Source organism: Cibotium barometz, chromosome 18, assembly GCF_041138505.1.
Source record: "Cibotium barometz isolate CiBa-2024 chromosome 18, ASM4113850v1, whole genome shotgun sequence".
Classification (NCBI taxonomy): Eukaryota; Viridiplantae; Streptophyta; class Polypodiopsida; order Cyatheales; family Cibotiaceae; genus Cibotium; species Cibotium barometz.
This window is the reverse complement of record NC_141063.1, coordinates 21,208,786-21,233,258: the sequence shown is the minus strand read 5'-3', so window position 1 is coordinate 21,233,258 and position 24,473 is coordinate 21,208,786. Positions and strand designations below refer to the sequence as shown.

The 24,473-nt window shown below is 43.0% G+C and overlaps 1 protein-coding gene across 4 annotated transcripts in view; it reads right to left on the bottom strand.

Annotated features, from left to right (window-relative positions):
- The window catches only part of LOC147629065 (LEC14B protein-like), a 114,553-nt gene extending 94,371 nt beyond the window's left edge, over positions 1-20,182 (bottom strand). The window contains exons 1-5 of one of the 4 annotated variants that reach the window (XM_086812307.1): positions 19,842-19,986; positions 19,224-19,457; positions 17,668-18,555; positions 17,467-17,586; positions 16,630-16,710 (exon numbers count right to left, since the gene is read on the bottom strand). In XM_086812307.1, coding sequence (XP_086668433.1) covers positions 16,630-16,710; positions 17,467-17,586; positions 17,668-18,303 — 837 coding nt within the window. In that variant the 5' untranslated portion in view covers positions 18,304-18,555; positions 19,224-19,457; positions 19,842-19,986. Of the gene's footprint in view, positions 1-16,629; positions 16,711-17,466; positions 17,587-17,667; positions 18,556-18,897; positions 18,984-19,223; positions 19,458-19,841 lie in introns of all 4 variants that reach the window. The other 3 variants (XM_086812308.1, XM_086812309.1, XM_086812306.1) reach the window with 3 other exon arrangements.
- Positions 20,183-24,473: the final 4,291 nt, after the last annotated feature.

Sequence of the window (24,473 nt, the reverse complement as noted above, 5' to 3'; positions counted from 1 at the left end):
AACGCCTTCGAACTGTTGTGTCCCCCTTCTCGTCGACCGCCCACTGCTGCTGCTGTCCGTTCGGAGGTGACTTGTCCAGTGCCGCCCCTACGCCTCCGCCCATTTGCACCGCCCGCCTGCCAACCCCCATGATAGGGTGCCGGCCAGGCAGCGCCACCACTCAACCAGCTGGGCAGATTGGCAGGGGAAGCACCTCGGCTGAGCCGCCCGTTCAACCAGGCTGACTTGGGCGCCAATCTACCTTACCTGGCTGCCTCCGTTTTGAGCCTCGACTGGAAACTTTTCGCCGCACGCCCCTCGTCTGACATTTTTTCTCCCTCACCCCGTTTTCACGTCGCCTTCTATTCTCGCCTACCTACCGACTCGTCAGTTCCACGCCCGCCTCCTCTCGCCGCTTCCCAAATCGCCAGTCATGGCTTCGCTTCCCGACTATCTTCTCGACGTCGTATTACTGCCATCCGCTCGCCACCGCCCGACTGCTCAGAGCTGCCCGTCTGTTCTCTCCACCCACAGAGCTGCCCAACTGCTCTCTCTTGCCAGGTTGCTTCAAGGATTAGCATCTTCATCTCATCATCATCATCACCACAGAAACCCTAATTGCACAAAACCCTAATTTTTGAAATTGGGGATTTTCAAAATCAGGTACAAAATTGCTTAATTAAAGTCTCCAGCATTCAGTAAAAATTGGGGGTTTTTAATTTGAAGACCAAATTCATCAAATTGGAGCTCCTGCAAGCACATTGATTTGGGGGTTTTCCCTAAATCAGCCAAAATTGGCAAAATCGGAGCTACCTTCATCGCATTGAAGCCTTCATCAACACATTGAGAGTCTCTCGAGTTCTCTACCCTGGCCCTTGGCCTAAAATGACATGCTAGGCGTCCACTGCTTGGCGTAGACGCTGGAGAAGGCAACATCACCAGCACCAAAGGGCGATTTCACCCTAATTTCCCTCAAAAATTGTAATTTCTTGTTTTTTATTTGAGTCAAGGTTCTCTGCCCACGATGTCCCCCAAAAATGATTTGTAATAAATGTCCATGTGTGTTAGTTTTCCCATCTATGTTTGTAGCGCCTTGTGCTATAAAAGGCTTCGTAATTTTCTTCATTACCTTGTTTTGAGTCAAGGGGGTTTAGTCTAGAAAGGCTAACGAATCACATGTATGGTCAAGCTCCATTTGCAACCTTGATTGTGATCTTTTGTATCACGTCACGTATGGCCACTGTGATCTTTTGTATCACGTGGTGCCAATGAGCCCAAATCATCATGTGTATGACGGCGTGTTTCTCATAACTCCACCTTTGCTCCGAAGGGGAGTTTGTTGGGTATTTCGGAGCTTCACGTGTAACCATCATGAGTACCTATGTGTAAGCGTCCACATGTGTACCCGTGTGTGTCCGTCTGTGTGTGAATTGCCCCCAAAGGGCTAGTATTTGTGTGTGTATACTTATTCATGTATAAAAGTGTGTGAACACCTGCTAAGATGTGAACACCTACTAGCAGGTGTGAACACCCCTGCTAAGATGTGAACACTAGCTAAGATGTGAACACCTACTAAGGTGTGAACACCCCTTAGCAGGTGTGAACACCCCTTATAAGTGGATAAGATAAGTGTTGCCATGTGTCATCAGTGTGTTAGTATGTGTGATTGTGTGTGAGTCAAAAGATAAGGTTCCCAACCTACAAAAAAGGACATTGTACTTGATGATTTAACAACATTAATCAGAAGCTTCTTTGTGCCTAGCAATTCTCTCTCTCTCTCTCTCTCTCTCTCTCTCTCTCTCTCTCTCTCTCATGAGGCCCTGGGCGCTACTGAGATGTGCGCCTGCTGAGGTGACCTGCTGACCTGTGCGCTGCTGACCATTTGCTCTGTGCGCACCCATGATGATCTGCACGCTGCCGAGATGACGCTGCCGAGATGACCTGCTGAGATGTGCGCCTTCTGAGATGACCTACGCGCCTCTGCCCGCCTCTTTGCTGTGATCCGCGCTTTTGCCACTGGCTCGCTCTCCGACAGGCTCGCTCTCTTCCAACTGACAAAGCGAAGCGCTGGACTCTCTCTTACTCACCGACGGGCTGAAGCGCTGGACTCCCTTTTCTCTCACCGACGGACTGAAGCATTTGATGCTCTCTCTTCTGGTATTTGTCTTCCACTAGCGGGCTACATGTAAGTGGATTGAGATTTAAGTAAAGGACTTTGATGTAAATCTGATAAAGGTTACTCTCTGCTGCTAACACCCGTTCGGTGCCGAGTGGGTAGTCCAAGCTTCTAGAGAACCACGGTCCAAGGGTGCCGAGATCGGGAGAGCCAGGCGTTAGTACGGGAGCGCCTGTTTGTGCGTGGTCCTAGAACACCGGTGGAGCGCTCTCTGCAGATTCCAGTGAAGGCACAAGACCGTAAAGACTAGACTACTCAAGTGGATTGCTCTCCTTCGAACGTCTACTTCGAGTCTCTTGTTAGGTACTGTATTCATCTCAGTTGTACATGGACATCATCTGGTTCTTTGAACCCATGGAGCATTGTATCTTTTAAATACTCCCAATAATATATCATATATTGAGGGGGGGGTCGGCCCGTTCCGGCCCCAGTGCTGGTGTCCATTGATCAACATTTCATTTCATTTCAGTTTTCAGTTGTTATTAAGTTGTCCATTCAATTTGTGATATTTAAGTTGTGCTATTACGGTGTCGTGACGTGGACGGTGTCGCTGGGAAAGTACGAGACTTCTAGCTGTGAGAGTAGCTTCTAATCCCCACAAGGAAACTCACACACATAACTCTCCAAGGAGCATAAGACATCTCCATTTTTGATGACATAAACATGTGCCAATTCACCTCAATACATCCCGAATTCAGCCTGATGATTGCACATAAATTGTGTATCAAGTGCATGTCCCGTTCCAAGCATAGATCTACTGACTCCTTTTTCCAAATGCCTCAAACCAATCACATGTAGGCACAACATAATCTTCAAAAAATTCCCACATACATGTGACCATTCACATCACATACATCAAGTGACACCAATTCCATCATTTCAAGATGTCTCTTTATCTCCTGAAAACCTGCTTTTAAATTCCAACAACTCACAAACAAAAGATGACATATGGCATATCTATAACATGCTCATGTGATTTTAGGAAACTCCATGACTTGCATTCCAAAATCCAATCGAGTAGAAAATAAAACCCAATTTCCAGGAACCTTATTGTATTTCGATGCTTTCTTATTCCAAGATCCTTCAAATCCAAAACCTTCTCGTCTTCTAAAACCTTAAAGGTTTCATAGGTTATACCATTTTTCAATTTGTAAGTGGTAATAAACAAAAACAAAATTTACTTATCTGAAAGTTAAAAAAAAAGCGGATTTTTCCTTTGATTTTCGCTATTCCCCTCACGGCCGCTTCACTGCCGACTGCGCAAGGAACAAAATGCCTATGATGTGAAAACCATATCCCTTGATAGTACTCAATACCCTCTTTAATTCTAACCCCAAGAAGCTATAAACAGTAGTCGCCTTTTTGATTTTAAAATCATTGGTTAGATGGCGCTCCTGGTTCTCATTTTCTGCACACACCGACGATATGCGCTCCTTCTCTGGTTTTTCTCTCCTTCCCGCAAGGGATTCGGGCGTCCCTACCTTTTGCAGCTAATATTCCGTATTTCCATAGTTCTCAAAAACACTTGCGCCACCTTTTTCTTGCATTAATTTCGGATATCTTCTTTTTTTGTTACTGCCACGCAAGTTGCCCCTTCATATACCTTCTATACACATAATATATCTACTCCTCGTATGCAAATGCATGGACCAAAGCGGCATCAACGTTTAGTAAGTTTCTCTAAAACTAAGGTTTCTCTAAAACTTACTCCTAGATTGTTTTTAAAAAAATAAACATTGTAACCCATTATAGAGACATCTTGTTAGCAGTTATGGAGAATCTAGCCTTAGAAGCCGGTGAGGACATTGAAGAGGGAGAGCTTGGCGAGGCATAAGGCATGGAAGAAGGTGTGAGAGTCCTAAGACATGCACAATGGCCTGTGTGAGGGGGTTGTGGTCAACCTAGTAGTCAACCTTGGAAAGGCTCTGTCCAACAAGTTCTTCGCTCTATTGATGGTAATCTACCTTTGATAGATCGCGAAGAGTAGTAATTTCTACATATATTCTCCATTCTTCAAAACCAATCCTTATATCATACATGCTCTCACATTTCCATACATGTTGAGAAGGGTGTTCCCTACTGCAAGGTCTACCATAAGCATAAGGCTCCATAATTCACACCACACTCATATACAAAAGCTTCGAGACCAAACTCAGCCTCGGCTCGTCTTATTGAACCTCATTTACAATATGAACATATGTACATGGTCATCATATAATGACTCAAGTCATGGCACTTAATCCCATGCATCTGGATTTGCATTTAATGGCCTCATATGCATGGTTTCACACCATAGACGTGCCATGGCACGACATCCACCCCCTCTAAACCTGCACATCCTCTGGTATGTGCCAAATTATCATCAAGATCCACATATAACTGGATGCCATCTTCATCTTCTACATTACCAGGAAGATCATCCTCTTCCTCTTCAACCATATCCATACTATCACTGTCAAGCCTCTCATCCTGAGTTTCCTGTGAATCAAAAGGATCATTGTCATGCCTTTTTTTAAACATCTTGATCCTTTTGCCTGCTACAAGATTCTTTATCTCTGTTCCATCAAGCTCACACAGGGTATACGTGGCATTTCCATGCACATGCTTGACAATGTAAGGGCCAAACCATCTTTTTGCAAACTTTCTTTGAACAGTGAACTGGTTATCAAGGCTACTATCATACATTAGGACCCAATCACCTTCTTCAATAGGTTTTGGCCGGAGTCTGTGTCTTCTATCAAATCTTTCTTTATTTTTCAACCTTGCATCTTTCAAACGAGCTTTAGCAAGCTCTACATCTTCAGGCCTCCTCTCCAGCTGCCTTATTCGCAATGCAAGGAGGTCTTCCCTGTTCAATCCTTCCACCCAGGGTAATACATTCCAAGTTGGAACTACTTCTTCAACTGGCATTACTGGCTTCTGACCATACATTAATTCTGCAGGCATGTATCCTGTCACTGAGCTATGAGTTGTACGGTCAGCCCACAAAGCATATGGTAGCAGCCTTGGCCACTCTCGCATTCTTTCTCTGCATACCTTAGCCAAAGCTTTAATGATTGGAGGATGTCCTCGCTCACTTTTACCATTGCCCTCCGGATTGTAAGCACATGTTAGGGACAGTTTGATGCCAATTCTAGAGAAGAATTCCCTTGCTTCTTCAACATCTAGCTCACCCCTATCAGCTGTTATTTTCCCAACACAACCATACCGGCAAATCACATCTTCCAAGAGAAATTTGCATACTGTTTCCGTACTCTTTGTTCTAAGAGCACGCCCCTCTACCTGATTTGTCAAATCTTCTCTTGCAAGTGCTATGTACCGCATCTGCCAAATTCCCAAAGGCATTGTAACTAGATCCACTACCCATTTGTAGTGCATGGCAGGTGGGTAGGTTGGTTGCAAGCCATCACGATGTCGCACATTTGAGTACATTTGACATACCATGCATGTTTCCACATATTGGGAAATATCCTTGTACATTCCTTTCCACCAATATTTTTCCTTTATTTTGGTAAAGGTGGCCCACACACTTCGATGTCCAGCCCAGAGGCTCTCATGGAATTCTTTCACGAGCTTCCCTTGAGTCTCTTTATCACATATGACTCTGTGGCATAGCATTCCTCTGCTTAGGATGCTTCCAGAGGTACCCATCCTTTAGAAAATAATCATATGCTTTTCTGCGGATCCTCTTAAATTCTGAGTCAGACCAATTTTCCTGTCTTGTCAGAGTACTCAAGTATTGACCAATAAGCAACCAATCTCCTTCATACATTTCCTCAGTAAAAGACTCAAGTGCATTTGATAGGCAAGTATGGTCCCCCTTTGCATATGTAGTAGTATAGAACTTTGTACCTACATCATCAATGTCACTAATCATCTCTTTTTCATCTTCATACCTGGCTCTTGATAGCATATCTGCAACTGGATTATCTTTTCCTGCAATATGCTCAAACTCAGGATTTAGTGACTTGATATAGGCAATCCACCTAAGCATAGCAATATCTGGAGTGGTGCAGCTTGCTATCATCCCAAGGAGTGGCAAGCAATCAGTTTCCACAAGTACAGATGCCCCAATAAGATATTCTTTTTCACATTTTAGAGCAGTGACTATTCCCCATAACTCTCTCTTGATCTGCGGATATTTTCGTTGTCGAATGCTTAATACCTTTGCTCCAAATCTAATTACATACCTGTGATCATCCTCATCATCTTGCCCTACTGCCCATCCTATCCCAGTAGGACTAGTATCAACTGTAACAATCACAGGCCTGCCGCACTCATAATCTGCCTTCCTTAGAGTAGGTGATGATTGAAGCAGATATTTCAGCTTCCGCATAGCTTTAGTATGTGCTGCACTCCACAAAAATTTTTGATTTTTCCTCAAAAGTTGATAAAGAGGATCTGCTACATGTGCATAATGCGGGATCCATATAACATAAAAGACACATGCACCAAGAAATCTCCTCAGCTCTGTAACATTAATGCATATCTCTTTCATTCTTTGTATTGCATCTATCTTGGCTGGACAAGGTCGGCATCCACTAGTACTACAAAGATGTCCCACTATTAGCACTTCACCAACCCCAAACACTGATTTCAGTCCAGATAAAGTAAGATTCACCTCTTCAAGCCTGGATAGAATCATATCACAATCCTTTATATGATTTGCCACAAACTTGCGCACCCTTTTGAATCCAAATCCCCATCTTTGTCTTTCTCATCACAGCCTTTTATTGGCACATCATCCAGAAAAGGCATAGTTATTTGTGGTATGAAGTCTCGCAAGACTTTATTCATTCCATTCATCATATGTGCCACTGAGTTGGTGGCTCCCTGTGGTAAGGTACACATCCTTACTAATCCCAAAGGAGTTTTCATTGTGGTCAAGTCCCTGCTTTGTATATCCAGCTGGAACTGATCATATCCCGAATACAGATCACCCATAGAGTATATAGCTTTCCCTGCAAATGCTTCTGCAAACTCATCTACAATCGGACCTGCTCCCACATTCCTGATTGTGACTTTGTTTACAGGTTGCATGTCTTGAATGAAGCGCAATGTTTCATTTTTCTTTGGCACAGTAAACCATCTGTTGGAATATGGAGCGCATGATGGCTCCAAAATTCCCATCCTGATCTTTTCTTTTAGTAATTCCATCAGCTTTGGCAAGAGAGCCTTTGGTACTGGAATCGGCCGCAGGTTCCAGGGCACATGTGATACAGTGAAGATCACCATTGGCCCTATTACACTTGGATCAACACAGCCTATCTCATGCGGCTGAAAAGCAAAGGCTTTCCCATGTTTTACAAGCATCTCCTCAAAGCATTCCCTTTCAACTGGCAACAGAAAATCTTTTTCACCAATCTTCAGCTCTTTTAAAGTTTTCTGTGTAAACTTATGCCCAATTTTCTTCGGATCTCTGAGATTCGGTTGCATAGAGGCTTCATCTAATTTTTCCTTGCTTCCTGGTGGCAAGGGCAAGGCAACTGGTTTCACCTTCTTAGCAACCGTTTTGTACTTTGTATCAACATGAGCATCCATCTCACAATTCATGTTTTTACATTCCATCCCCTCAAATTCCCGGATTATATCATACATCCCCACAGATGACACCTCTATCATCTCATTTCCACCCTGTAAGCATGCTCTTCCCATATCAAAAAGCACATCCATAGTATCCACAAATGACACCTCATCAAGCACCCCTGAAATAAACTCATTCTTCTCCAAAAGACCACACTGCTCAAGACTTTTTTGTTCATTTTGTACATGTCTACGCATGCCACGCTTCAAATCCTTGCTTTTTACAAAGACCAGTGACCCATAGCTAGAAAATCCCTGAAAATTTGCTGAAAAGTTATTTACATTGATTGAGTCCTGCGAGAACTCATTTTCCCTTGTACCATTGGAATCCCGCTTTACAATGGCACCTGGCCAAAATCCCTCATCTCCCTGTAGTTCATGAATTCTCTATTTATCTTTGGGAGTGACTGTGCTCGAAGAGATTCACGGTTCCTTTCATGGTTAATGCAAACTGTCAAGAACTGAACAGCTTTCTTGCCATCTTTACTCCTTATTCTTGCATATGCCGAGCCATCATCCAAAACTTTTGTTTCCATCCTCACAGCTGTAATGTAGGGTTGCCTAAGGATGAGGGGATACGATGACATCTCCTGAACAAAGAAGTTTTGATCATCTTTCACATCCCCTATAGTTACCCTTACATTTGGACATGCAGCATAGAGCTCTCCAGATGAGTTATTAGCTGCTTTAATCATCCACCCATGATCTACATCCATTGGCCACTTACATTTGTTGTAGAGATTTTTAGCCATAAGATTTATTTCAGACCCATGGTCGATTAGAGCGACATACGGCTCTTCCAAGTCACCTATCTTAACAAGGGTTTCAGTGGTGGCCCTTGCCCAATGGCTCCTGGAGTAATGACTCTTTGTAAGAACTTCTTTTTCATCATCCTCTTCCACAAAGCGCACTTGTCGTGCCCCTTCAGCAGAGTGATTACATTCCACCACATTTTCTCTCTCTTCCTTTTGTTGTACCTGTACTCCATGAGTCTTGGAAGTGCTTGCCTCCCCTTGTGATGGAATAGATTCAATTATGGACTGCCTTTTCCTTCGTATAATATCAATTATCTCATCATGGAATTCTTTCTTTGCAATCCCCAAGACTTCCCCTAGTGTAAATTCTACCCTGCTGTTTAGAATCCTCTCTTCAAGCACCTTTTTGAGATCTGTTGCGGCTTCAATATCAGATTGAAGCTTGTAGAGTGGACTTTTCCCTTTACCCTTCTCCTTCTCATGCTTCATTTTTGCTGGCACTTCTTCCATTGATACTTCCTGTGGAGGTCTGCTATGCGGTGGAGGCATATGTGATGGCCCAGGATCCTTCTTTTCACTACGACGAGTGACCCTTTTTGATGGCCCTCCTTCCTCATTTTCCTTCTTACGCTTTTCCTCTACCTGTGCCTCATTATTCTGGCATTTTGCAATGTAGGCATGAACAGATAAAGAATCCACAGGCTCCTCCCAGCCAGTCTCAAGACGTATACAGTCACCTGCCTCACGCAAAGCTTGCTTAGACACCTTCTTTGACGCAATTAATTTCATTGTTGATGGCCAAAAATCTTCATTCTCATAATCTTCGTCATTCTCAGATCCCTGCTTTGATTGACCAGCCTTTAACCCATAGGTTGCTGCCTCAACCATAGAGATAGCATGGCTAGCAGCCATATCCTCAACCAGCTTTTTCATCCCTCCTTTCCCAAAGTTTGTGCTTAATGGAAGACCAAGCTCTGTAACGTGGATTTTCCCATCTTTGAAAAACACAAGTTGATTTCTGAGGGCTTCTTTATAGCTAGCACAGTCTTTCTTTGCATGTTCTGGGTCATCACACCATATACATCTGAATGTAAACCCTTCTTTGCTTTGAGGCCTTTGCATAGAAGCCTGCCCTAATGGTAGCCCTTTTTCCTCAATCCTGGACATCTTCAATTTTAGGTCTCGCATACCCTTAATAAGCTCATCCATCGGCCCTTCTACCTTTGGGATTGTAGCAGCTGGTTTTGGTAGATTCTCAGGGGTAACAGCAGTTATAGGAGTTGCCGAGCTCATCACCATTTTATCCCTCCTTCGCTGCCGCTTTGCTAGCATGGTAACCGCATCCTCGACATCATTCCAATCATTCTTTAGCCCCTGCTTTGTATCCTTATCCTCAAGGAGGATTTCCAGTTTCTCTTGGAGATCTTTCCCAGCTGCTTGTAAGAAGAGCTCTGTTTTTTCTCTGTCCAAAGTTGTGCGCTCTATCCTTGACAGCTGGGCATAGCGCTTCTCAAACTCTCTTAGCAACTCTGTGGTGGCAGAAATTCCCATTTTGGGTTTTGTGACCCATTCCAAGAAAGTTCTTTTGGTCACTCGCTCGGAATCCTCCATGAAATATTCATCCTTTAAAGCAAGCTTGAACTCCTCCCAATTTCTACCACCATGTGCTGTCTGCAATCCTCTTATGTGCTCTCTTATTTCAGGAACACATACCAGCTCAAAGCTTCGAACCATATCCTCCTCAGTCACCCTGTTTAGCTCCATTTCCTTTGTGTAATTGCGCAGGTACTTTGTGATATCCTTATCATCAAATTGATCCACCTTTTTCACAATTGATTGCAGTGCTTTGGTCGTGGAAATTTGTCCTCTCTCAGCAGCTTGCTGCTGTTGCATATACATAGTAAACATCTGAAACATTTGCATAACTCCGGGGTCAAAATGAACCCCCTGACTCTCAGGATTCTCAGCCATAGCTTCCCTGTGTATTTCACCACACTCTCACCCCAGCAGTTTCACGTCGGGTTCACCAAAAAAGCTGTCGTGACGTGGACGGTGTCGCTGGGAAAGTACGAGACTTCTAGCTGTGAGAGTAGCTTCTAATCCCCACAAGGAAACTCACACACATAACTCTCCAAGGAGCATAAGACATCTCCATTTTTGATGACATAAACATGTGCCAATTCACCTCAATACATCCCGAATTCAGCCTGATGATTGCACATAAATTGTGTATCAAGTGCATGTCCCGTTCCAAGCATAGATTTACTGACTCCTTTTTCCAAATGCCTCAAACCAATCACATGTAGGCACAACATAATCTTCAAAAAATTCCCACATACATGTGACCATTCACATCACATACATCAAGTGACACCAATTCCATCATTTCAAGGTGTCTCTTTATCTCCTGAAAACCTGCTTTTAAATTCCAACAACTCACAAACAAAAGATGACATATGGCATATCTATAACATGCTCATGTGATTTTAGGAAACTCCATGACTTGCATTCCAAAATCCAATCGAGTAGAAAATAAAACCCAATTTCCAGGAATCTTATTGTATTTCGATGCTTTCTTATTCCAAGATCCTTCAAATCCAAAACCTTCTCATCTTCTAAAACCTTAAAGGTTTCATAGGTTATACCATTTTTCAATTTGTAAGTAGTAATAAACAAAAACAAAATTTACTTATCTGAAAGTTTAAAAAAAAGCGGATTTTTCGTTTGATTTTCGCTATTCTCCTCACGGCCGCTTCACTGCCGACTACGCAAGGAACAAAATGCCTATGATGTGAAAACCATATCCCTTGATAGTACTCAATACCCTCTTTAATTCTAACCCCAAGAAGCTATAAACAGTAGTCGCCTTTTTGATTTTAAAATCACTGGTTAGATGGCGCTCCTGGTTCTCATTTTCTGCACACACCGACGATATGCGCTCCTTCTCTGGTTTTTCTCTCCTTCCCGCAAGGGATTCGGGCGCCCCTACCTTTTGCAGCTAATATTCCGTATTTCCATAGTTCTCAAAAACACTTGCGCCACCTTTTTCTTGCATTAATTTCGGATATCTTCTTTTTTTGTTACTGCCACGCAAGCTGCCCCTTCATATACCTTCTATACACATAATATATCTACTCCTCGTATGCAAATGCATGGACCAAAGCGGCATCAAATATCATGTACATATCAGTCTACTAAAGCATGCATCATGCTTGCACTCCCATAAGAGGTAATCGCTGACTCGACCCATCGATACTATAGAGAAGCTACTACACATCATGCACATGGGTAGCCATTTACATCATTCACATAACCTTTTGACGAGCCACCCATACCATCATTTACATAGCCACACAGACCATGTATATAACTGAGTGTTTCCAACTTACCCATGAGGTCTGAGTAACAGCAGAACCACCACCACCACCTTACTCACAAGAGTCATCTTGAAATAGCTCTCACTAGCATAGTTGCCACTAGGTTCACCATCCATGGGCATGAAGATATTATTGAAGGGATCATTCTGCCTATGAGGATACACAAAGACTTTGAATGTGTGCAGTATCTTATTGAAGTTCTTCTTGTTTTGCTCATTCCGAGTAAGAACTGAAATCATGGCATTCCAAGACACGATATCTCCAAAGGGTATTCTTCAAAACCAATCCTTATATCATACATGCTCTCACATTTCCATACATGTTGAGAAGGGTGTTCCCTACTGCAAGGTCTACCATAAGCATAAGGCTCCATAATTCACACCACACTCATATACAAAAGCTTCGAGACCAAACTCAGCCTCGGCTCGTCTTATTGAACCTCATTTACAATATGAACATATGTACATGGTCATCATATAATGACTCAAGTCATGGCACTTAATCCCATGCATCTGGATTTGCATTTAATGGCCTCATATGCATGGTTTCACACCATAGACGTGCCATGGCACGACAACGCGTGTGGGTATCCGACGGAGTCTATTCCCACTTGACGGGATCGGTTTCAGCTGCCACCTCCAAATATGCCACCCTCAGCATTTGGCTTGCATCTACTCTACCTACGCTTGGGTGCTGCCAAAGTGCACCGCCTTCGTCATCGTGTGCTACCCTTCGCCACATTAACAGGAGCACAATCTTGCCGTGGCTATTAAAGGCTTAAAACCTTGTCTAAGGCTTAATAAGCCTTATATTATAAGTAGGCCTTATTAAAATCTCGAAAAGCTCTCAATTGTGTGCCCCGAGGTAGAGAGCAAGAAGAGGAGCAGATTCAGCAAGATCAACAAATCAAAAACATCAGGAAAGTAAAAATTTGCACACATAAAAGTTAATTTAATTCAGTTTTTGGGGGACTTCTCAGGCAGAGAACCCTTGACCCACACACAGGACAAATCAGAAGACCCAATCAGAATCTTCCTCATTAAGATAGATTTTCCACTACTCTGAATGCTTTGTCTTCTGCTGTTGTGGATGCTTCTGCTTCATATTCTTTTGTTTCACTAGATTTGCATGAGCTTCTCTTGTTCTTTGGTCATCTTCTTGAAGCACCTCTCTTCTATGCGCATTGTTACCAAGCTTCTTGAGGAAGTTGCATCTCACCCTTTTGTTTCTTTCTTTCCTTTCCATTTGACTGAGATAGCTTTGTCAGCATCAGATACTTTTGCAGCTTGATCTTTAAGCCGACAATCTTCCTCTATTAGAAGTGAAAGCATGTTATCAAAAAGTGTCTCTTGAGCCACACTTAGATAAGTTAGGATCTCTGACTTGGAGATTTCTGCGGTCATGGCCTAGCTGGGGGGGCTGCTTCTTCGTCAAGAGAACCTGCCTCACATTGATTCACTTTGGCACTATCTCTACAAAACATCACTGGGCAAAGGGAATTGGAGCTGAACTGTGAACCTACTACAAACTTGGTCAAGGTTTTTTCCCTTTGACTTGTGGCAGGAAACAACCTTCATCATGGGCATCCTTTTTTAGTGTTACTTCATAATTCCCCCCAATAATTTCATTCACCTCCCGGGCATGTTCACATGATAGCATTGACCTAGCTTTTCATTCATATGTATATGCTTCTGCTGGTTGTAAAGGATGGGTAATAATTCCAAAATCAAACATTGATGTATGTGAAGGACGTAGGAGCCACATGGTCCGTGGTGCATTAGTCTAGCAGCCAAAGGGGTTTGGGTTATACCCATCCTTGGCACATTAGGGAGGAGATGGTATCGTGCGTGGTTACACAAGCATGACTCCACCTTCTCATATGTATGTGATTAATGATGGTTATCTTTTGGGATAATGAAAGTATAGGTGGAATACATGTGAGAGTGGGCTATGATTTTGTTGCATGTTTCTTCACTAGGAACATGAAGTCTTAAAACCCAGGGTACCTATAGCAGGGTAGATCCTTGCAGCTATACTTGCCATACTTTGCTATGCACCTACCCACACTCTGTACTGCTGTTTTCAACCTGTTGTACCGCAAAAACTTTTGATTTGGACCGGTTTTCTGCTGTTTTGCTTGTTCAGGTTGCTCCAAACCAGACCGTACCGGCTGAATCTGATTTTGCACCTGTGGCCGCCCATACCAACTGTACCTGCTGTACCGGCTGTCCAAACCTTGTGCCCTTTCAGCATCATTGAACCCTACTCGGTGTACAGGATTCTAAAGGCTTCTGACAAGAGGATCTGCTTCGACAACTGAAGGACTAGTATTTACCCATCAAAGGAATCACGGCCATGGCTTTGTGAAGGTTAGTAAGTGTTTCACATAAACTCTTCAGTAGGAACTTTGTAGAGTCCTAGGTGCCTCACCCTTGGTCAAAGAGAAGAGGGTTGATGCGCAACACTGAAGTAGCCATTGAATGCCTGCCTGTATGATTGATTCCTTGCGGGTCCACTTGATGTCCCTTGGGAGTTCCCACTAGACACTTGAGAGTTTCCAACCCACTAGGGAGTTTCTGATCCACTTGAGAGTTCCCACTAGACTTGGGAGCTCCCGATCCACTTGCATGTTGGGAACCCCTGGTGGCTACAAGGACTCACGGCCATAGCTTGGTGAAGGTTAGTAAGTATCTGCAAAGCTCTTCATAGGAGCTCTTTGGTAGGAACCATTTGTAGCGTCCTTGGGAGGAGGCTCACCCAAGCAGGGCACTCGGTCCAAGAGATGAGGGCATACCGCCTCTCTCCATGAAGGACGAGAATAGGGTTGTTACGTATGTGACTCTTGAGGCTGGGCCTCAGCGCATATGGTTCCAAGTTCGAGTGAACATACCTGGGGTTCTCAAATAGGAAATGTTTGATGATATTGTTGTTCTTTCATGTTTGATATTTGTACTCAATCTGGTGACCCTATGGGGCACCCTATGACAATAAGGTAATGCCGATATTTCTTCACCACAAACACCATTGCCAAGTCCTCTATTTCTTCACCACATACACCATTGCCAATCCCATCTTTCAGTGGTGTAGTTCCATCTCTGTTACTGCTCCTCCTCCTCCACCCTTGCTATTGTTGTATCTCCTCTTGCTATGCTATTCTTCTCCTTCTCCAGGCATCTAGATCCGTTAAAGAATTTTCTCTTGAGCCACATTTCAACTCAACTCCCATCTCTCAGAGTAGCCCTTAGACTCCAGATGTGCGATGGTTCATCTCCGCTGCCCCTTGAGAGAGCTCAATACTTCTTTTGCTAAAAGATTTACCCCCAACCTCCTTCCACCCTTGGCGTGCCCTCCACCTCCAAGGTTCCCCGCCCACTGAGGAGGACCGAGAGCGCCAAACGATTGTTGGGTATTTCGGAGTTGGTCTGGAGTCTAGTCAAGTGTCCTTAGTGATGTGAACACCCTCTTATTTAGGGTCAAAAGATAAGGCTTTGGTGCCTATAAAAGCATGTACTTGGGTCCTTCATTCACACATTAATGAGTACTATTCAAGTTGTGCAATCTCTCTCTCATACTTCAGCTCTACTGCTTCTCTCTCTCTCTCTCTCTCTCTCTCTCTCTCTCTCTCTCTCTCTCTCTCTCACGCCAGCTTAGCTTTACCACTGAGTGCCATGTTGCAGCGCCCCATGCGGGATATCTTAGGATGATATGCGAGCCTATGCTCCTTGTACATGGATTTGTTGGAAGGTTGGCGATTTCGAGCGTGTGATCTATGGCTAGAAGGTGCCTTGGATTATCCCATAAGTGGAAGCATGAGAAGTTGAAGAGCCATATATAGGCTAGAGTGGCACCTTGTCCTAATCATCTCCTCCGGCCGGTGTTTTGGGAGGCAGCTCACCGAGAGATGGAAGCCCGGTGGAGGGATGCTGCAGTGCCCGTTGGGGGTGTTCGTGGTACTCGATGGTGTTCCGTTGTCCGTAAGGTTCGGGCTGGTGGCAACTATCGAACCTGTTCAAACCAAGAGTTTGGAGAATAGGGGCATGCACGCGTGAAATGTCGAGAAACTCTATCACCAACAGGGAGTGTTAAAATTTTGTGGTGAAAGATGATTGTGTGATTCAAGGGGAGCATAGTCCTTGTGTTTGGATGCATGTATGTGAGGTCTTGAAGAAATAAATTCAAAGGTTATTTGTTTGGAGATTGGTGAATGTAAGTTGATGAGAGGAGGTGAAAAATGTTAGATTCTTGATGTCGTGGAAGTTATATTAAAGTGATGTAATAGCCACACGGAGTGTCGCATGGGTTGGCCACACAAGCGGTGTAGAGAGCATGCTAGGTGTCACTTAGAGATGATGCATGAGATACTCTCTTGAGCTATAAATTGGTGTAGTCTCTCCCTCACTTCATGTGAGAAATTTACTTTATTGTAGCATTGAGCTTTGGATTGGACTAATCATCTCTTTCCAAGAAGGGTGGTAATTTTTTAGCCTTCCAAAAATAAATTAAAAATCAAAAACTCAGGCGATGCTACGAAAGGAGCACAGTTGTTGATGCTCTCTTCTATGTATGTGGTATCTCAATGCAGCAAGTTAGGCATACACACACAAGCACGTGCGCATACATACGCATGCAGATACACGCCACAACACAATACAAATTTCATTTGTCTCTCGCAGTACAATGCAATACAATAAACATTCAGGGCAGGCATCTAGAAAGTGATGAGCGGCTATAGTTAAACTTGAGGAATCCTTGAATGTACCGTAATATTTGCAAGAGATGCTACTCCACTTTCATTTCCGATGTTCACAAGATGAACAATGGGTGAAATAGTTGCATAAATCTGTCACAGATTAACAAAAAAAATCAGTGCATAGAATTGTAATGCATCAAGAAATACTTGGCAATAGGTTAACGCATTAAGCGATAGTCACACAGCATTGTAACAGCATACCTTTAGAGACAGTTTCTTATGTTCTTACTATTCTAGATAGTGAATAATGCATCATAAACATACGTAAGCAGCTGCTTGTTTCCTTTTTTAAGGGTTGTAGCTGGCACTGAGCAGATGATTTCTTTTTACTAATAGAAGGATCTGTTCGGGGGTGGGAGAAGCAACAACAAAGACTCACATCACATCCAGGAGGCAAGTTCAAGAGAGGAGCAAACTTCTAACACTTCAAGCTTCAATAAAGCCCACCCGTATCCTCTTGATGGACACAACATGCCAAGTTATGAGCATCTATCACGAACCCTTCACTCTTCTTGCCATGGTGCATTGATGGAGAGCTTGTGTTTCCTCATTAGGACAAACGCAACATCTAGAAGCCACCTATCCTATACTTGGAATTTATTCAAATATTAATGAGGGATTTACCAATGATTCTTGAATATCTTGCACATTGTGAAGTTGAAGGTGACCAGTATAGGTACTACTGATTCTGCCAAAGGTGCGTTCTTTAATGCAGGTGCATAGGATAGTGGAGTTGATACGATTCAGAGGGGTGTGGATGTAATCATTCTGTACGTATAAGCTCTCTTATGCATACATATCAACACACAACAATACAGATATATCTGGATGTTAAAAGTTTCGTACAAGGAAGCGTTGATCGTGTGACAAGGCAGTGTCCGTGACTGTCCAGCAAAGCTGACGTGCAAGTATGTCTTTCTTGATGCTCCATCCCTGATTCACATTGTAGATGCGTATGTGGCGCTCCTGTAAACAGTGATGGCTTCTAGTGTAAGCAAAGATGAAGGGTATGCAACACAACTTCACTGATCTAAATCGCAAGCTCACCTGAAAACCACCAACAAAGAGGGAACCATCCACAGAGAACTTCCCCACATAAACCCTACTGTTCATCTGGTCAATCAGCTTCGGGTTATCAGCAGGTAGATATCTGGCTGCTACATGGCAGCATTCAGCTTTTGACCATCTGCCCACCTTTGATATATTCATCTCCCTCCCTGACAACATGGCCAGAGTAGACACTACCCCATCTCTATCAACATGACCACATTTGGCATAACCTTCGCTTGGTGACACCCACGACTTTGTCAAGTGTGCAATAGAATGTTCCAAAGGAGCTGTACCCTTGATGCCCTCGCTGCGAGGAGGGACTTGCTCTGAGCTGATCCCAAATTTGTTTTGCCTTTCCTCCACACAAATGTCCTGTTCGCATTCAGAATCCGAGTCCCTGTGTGGGTCAAAATCTTCATCACTATCGTCACTGCTACCGTCCGAGTGAGGTTGTCCCTGCAAATTCCTTCTCATCGACCTTCTACCAGAGCCAGCCCCCTCTGCAGTGTTGGTGCTGTCATTCCATAAAGATCCCAAGCTTTGAATGTCCCGCAGACGGACTCTGCGGGCAAGACGAACAGCTCGCAGATAGAAACCAGAGGCAATCTCATTGGCTCTTCTTGGAGAAGCCATCTTGAAACTCAAACAGTCTAGTCCAGAGTTTGTGATGGCAAGTCAACCAGAAGGCCAGGCCAGGGCCCAGAAAGCGTTCTCAAACCAAACAAGATGGCACAGAGGTGTTGCCTTGCACACAGCTGGTAAGAATCATTAAGCAACCATTTATCTGCCAATCTAGCACCACAACGAGGGCCCTCTCTGGCTGTAGTGAACCATGCTAGGAATCAAGGCAACAAAGAGAATATCATCTACAGATGAGCTTAAACCCTGCCAAAAAAGAAAAAAAAATACATGTTAGTGAATAGGGCCCAACCATTTCATCATGAATAGCATAGACTAAATGCCGTAGCATCCCCTCTCATGCCACCATCGTTGCAATCATACTTATCATACCTCAAACATTTGGAAGTATGATAAGTATAAAAATGTATGATGTCCCAAAGCCTTCCAATCATACTCAGGTTATCAGTTCGGTGTGTTGTAGTGCCAGTATTTCCATACAAGTTCATAAATGCCATTCATAAACAAAAGAAAAGACACTTAAGAGGCTGAAATCTTTAAAAAATCATTCCCCAAAACTAACAGTAGAATAGCCCCAATATTATCTACCCGGAAGTGATTGTAGAGCAGTCCCAAAATTCATTGTCGAACACACACCAAATCAATTGTATGGAAGCCCCAAGATCGATTCCCCACTGCACAAAATTAATCATAGGAAAGTCCCAAATTAATCCTAGAAAAGCCCCAATTTCCAAAGTTAGAAGAGTCCCAAACTTCAGTAGTAGGAAAAGCCCCAAATTCAACTGCCCAAAATTAACCGTGGAAAATCAAGCCCCAAAATCGGCAACTGAAAGACCCCAAATTTATAGATTATAAATGCCCAAGTAGATTGCAAGAAAAGCCCCAAACTTCACACATAAGCATTAATCACTTACATGATTGCAAGAATGGGAGAATAAATCCCAACTGCAACAACAAAATTGATCAAGATCACTCTTATGTGCTTCGAGCTAAGCATGAAGCTATGAGTCAGCTGAGAGCTGGGCGGATGTGCATTACTTGCAGGCACACGAAAATGCCAGCTGCCACTTGATCATTCTCCCAAGTGAAGATCTAATCTTAAAAATTATTGAATCTGAGAACCAGTCATACTCGATAAACCCAAAAATCTGAAAAAAGCATCATCAGGAAAGCGCACACGTATCATGCCCAATTGAGCAATCAAACGCATATGATTGCAACTATGCATGCCATCATCGCCAGTGTGTCTCAATGGACACACTTAGTTACGCTTCTGAGTGCGCATGTGCAGATGTGCATATCTATGTATGTGCCGCTGTCGAATTCGAGACTTAAACTCACTGCTACATTCTTCCATACGACATACATACATGCATGAATAGGCAACACCGTCTGGAGGTTCAACTTGACAGAGATTCAATTTTGCATGTTGATGTCTGTTGCACCTCAGAAGAAGGGAAGGCCTGGCTTATGGGAGAGGCAGTAATCATCATAGAAGGAAGTGAAATTGATTACAATTTATTTTCACGTACCTGGGAGGCGAATCGGCAAACTGAGCAGAAGTCGGCGAGCTTCCTCTATTGTTGCAGAAGAATTGAAAATATCAAGAGATTGTCGGTGCGAGAAAGAGAGAGAGAGAGAGAGAGAGAGAGAGAGAGAGGTGTGCAGTTTTTTTGCAGGTTTTCTAAAATTTTGCCCAGCTTTACTAAAGACAGTGACGTCCCACTTGTCACCGGTTGTTGCCGGTTATCACGAAATTTCTTTGGTGTGTGGGTGATGTGGACCGTTTTCCCACACTCGTGGCAAAGTAAGATGGCCCCACAGAGAGTGACATATGTTGTGGCAAGGACCAGAATAGTGAGAATAATCATGTAAAGATACAACTGCCAGCTACATTCCTCTAACTTAGAGATGGAAAAATTGGAACATCTAGATTAGCCTAATTAGCCTAGATTAGGAAGCTAGAGAAATTAACACTAAAGATTATGGAAAGTAAAGTGTAACTAGTATCAAGAAGTACATCAAAATGTCAAAATGTGTCAAAAGGTCCAATACTCCTACTCGAGCACATGCCTTTTATAGTCCCAAGGCCCATGTGCCCTCATTCCACATGTAAATGACCCTAAGCCCATGTGCCTAGACCCACATGTGCATCCTAAGAACGCTTTGTTACAAACCATCCCCTCCTAACATGATTTCGTCCTCGAAATCGAAGGCTGGTTGTGCACAAAACAAATACAAAGGCCATATACAATGTACCAAATACATGACCAAGTGTCACCATCGCAAAGTACCAATACCAATACATGAATCTCATGACCCCTAGGATCAAATGGAAAAGATAAAGGACTCATGTCAATGATGAGGCTAGTTGGGTATCCTCCAGGGTCAAATGGGAAAGATACAAATGTTGCCCCGAAGATGAAGTAATCCATACAACTGCATTCGCCTGGATAAGAGAGAAACCCAAGCCATGTAGACACCAAAGCAATGGCCCTCAAATCACCTGGATCGAATGGAAAGTGTGAAGAGCCAATGTCGATGACGCGGTTGGTCAACCCTCCTGGGTCAAACGTATAGATATGGTGCACATCACGATCCTCCGATGTCAATATAGTGGCTCCTGGGTCGTAAGAAAAACTCGTAAGTCTATCCTCATGACCATAATGTAAATCTGACATCCGTGGAGTCCACCAAATGTAACCATCACACATGGTCGGAATGAAAAATGGTCCTAGCGCAAAAGAATCATCGTGTAAGCCAAGACAAAGGTGTGTCATAGGTGCAACTGAGTGTCGTGCCACATAGTCATCCACCATACATCTTAAGTGGCATAGAATGCACCCAAAGATGAATATCCCAACTCCAAAGATCATAGGATCATGTATACACCCATGGGAGCCAAATGAACTCATCTCAAAGTCGACCACATGTAAAATCAAATGGAAACCCATGCCAGCTCTACTCGAAAAGTCGAAGGTATAATCCACCATATCAATGTATGTATGAGTATGATCCGAGCCATGCATAATATCTCCATGTGCAAGACACTCTATCTATGTATGATCATCCAAGATATCAACATAATCATCAACATCGTCATAGTCATCACACTAAAAAATAAAGAGGTATCCTCACATGAAAGATGAATGGTATCATCTCCTAAATCATCATCTATGACATCTCCAAGGCCTCCAAGGTCATCCTCATGAACATGGTCTATCTTCATCATCAATGATGCCCTTAAATGACCTAAATCCCATGATAAATCTATCTCCAATAGTATAGGATCTAAGGAGATGTCTAGATCAAATGCAAATCTCTCAAGATCTATACCATATGGTCTACTATGGATATGATCATTATCCATCAAATCATTGACCATGACATCCTCACAATCTCTAAAATCATCATCATGATCATGGTATGTATCCATCAATGGAATCCATATATACCCTATATCCAAAGATAGGTCAATCTCTCTAATCACTGGATCTAGGAAAATAGCCAAATCAAATGCAAAGCTCTCTAGATCCATATGCATAATCCTCTCTCTCCTACGAAGCCTCACCTCAACAAAATCATTGCTATGCTCACGTGCAATGCCTAACTGCCCAAGTATATGTACTAAACCCAAATGAATGCTACCAGGGATGCTATGAGAACTAGGAGTAGAGATAGAATCATAGATATCTCCATGAATAGAAGATCTAAAAGAGTAGCATGACTCATCTAGTCCTAGAAACACAAGTCTATGCTCCTCATGCACTATTGTATGCTCATCAACATGTGAAGTATCATCTAGTACTAGAAACTCAGGTCTATACTCCTCATGCACTATCATATACTCACATCAACATGTGAGTATCATCACCCCGAATTTCGCACACTACAATGGATGCATCACTAGTCAAGAGTTGATCCCCATTATAGTCTAATGCATCACTATCTCCTCCTAATGCATCATTATGATCCACTGGAAGGTAGGTATACATAGGCGTATCATCAATCACAATGCTCAGAATGCTCATTGCCATCCCTCCCATCAACATCATGGCCACATGATCTAACTCACACACATCACTATCACTATCACTATCACATACATCATCATCATATGCATATGTGTCAGTAGCAGCATGTGGACGTGTATCACTATCATCATGTGTATACATCAATATTGTCATGTGTATATGTGCACGATACATCATCATAGGTATGTGGTTGTGATACATCATCATCATCATCATTTGTACCGATGATGTCGATGCAGTATACATCCTCAAGAACATAATCGTGACTACTCAAGAATGTAGGACACTTGAATAAGTGACCATCGGAGTCATCCCAACCGAGAAAAACTGATCCATCTGCCTCCAAGAAATATCTCAATGACCAACAGTCAAAGGATCGCTGAATGTGCCAATCTCTCTCATCACATAGACGAAGAACATGTATAGACAATAAATTGTGCAACTCCATCCTTGATCTATAGCCTGAATGGACTATCTCCCCATCATGTGAAATAGATGATGAAGGATCCAATGGTCAAAGTCTAGATGTCCCAAATGTATGCACAAGTCGACAAAGGTGATGTATAATATGATCATGTCGGGTAACCCATGGTACTACGTGTACGAAGAATCCCAACTAAGAATCTAGCATCACATATGCGTCCCCAATCATCAAGAGTCACAAGATGATGTCATTGCCGAAGAAAGAAAGGACCATCATGGCGAGTAGCAGAGAGGTAATAGTAATAAATCATGGCTACATGCGAACACTACCCAATGCTCAAAGCATGTGAACAATACCCAATGAAAGCTCAAAGCAAGCGAGCACCTCACAAAAATGTGCTCATGTGTGAACAAGGTTCACAATGCGTTAAAAACATGTGAACAAACCTATAAAAAATACGAAGCGTATGAACGCTCTCCACTGGAAAAATACACTTGGCCTTAAATACACATTTACACATAAATCATCCCCTCAAACACAAATAGCAAGCAAAAGTATGTGGAAGAGTGTATGGTCTAAGGAGGTGTAGGTGGATAATGCAGAATGGACAATGAATCCCAAAGAAAGTGCCCAATATGAAAATGGCCAAAGTGTAAATGGACTAGACAAATGATGGGAAGTGTGGAGTGGCCAAAACCTTAGGAAGTGTGTGTACACACAAACCCTAAGTTTGTCTTTTTGCTACAAGGAAAATAAATCAAAACTTGGCCAGTTTTTCTCTCTCCCTCCTCCTCTTTCCTTCACACTCAGCTAGATTGCTGCGAGCTCAAAGAGCTCTACGAAGCTGCTCTGATTCAATAGTATGCTGAGCCATTGGCGATGAAGCTGTCTTTTGATCTCTTTAAAAAAAATCAAATCAAATTTCTGCGTTGGTTGAGCCTTGCAACAAGCGAGCGATGAAGCTGTTGTCGTTGGTTGAGCTTGCGTGCTGTTGAAATAGTACTTGTACTGATTTGAGTTGGGCTGCTATGTAGTGTGCGCTGCATAGCACATAACATTGCATACCTTGTTGTCTATCAACAGCGCGTGTTGCAACCAACAGTACACTGCATACCAACAAAATGTTGCATACATGTTGCCTGCCAAAAAACAGTGTGTTGCAGCCAATAGCGCATTTCACTATGGAAAACGTTGCTGCTCTACGCGTGCTTATGCTTGTGGTGATGGGAGTTTGCTTTAATTTGACAGTGAATAACTGCTAGCAAAGCTGTGAGTGCTTGTGTGGCGATGGAAGTTTGCTTTAATATGGCAGCAAACAACTGCTAGCAAAGCTGTGAGGCTGCTATGATGCTGCACACATGCCCTTGCTGCTGGTGTGCGCACTGCTCGCAAATCACCTCGATTTAATGTTTAATCAACTTGCACCTTTGCAGTCGTCAGCTCACCTCACTGCGTTGCTTGATTTTCTTTGCAATTGCTATGTAATCTTTGTCAAAAGTTGTAAAGATTCACTTAATCTTTCACCAAGCCTCTCTATCTTTCAATTTGTTGCTTGTTGAGCAAGCCATAGGTGCATAGTATTCAATAAACATGAAATGAAGTTAAAGTTTGTGCACTTACTCCAAGATTTGTTGAAAACATCATTAATCTTAAACGACACTAAAATCTATTCAAAACTACTATGAATCTACACTCAACACAGCACT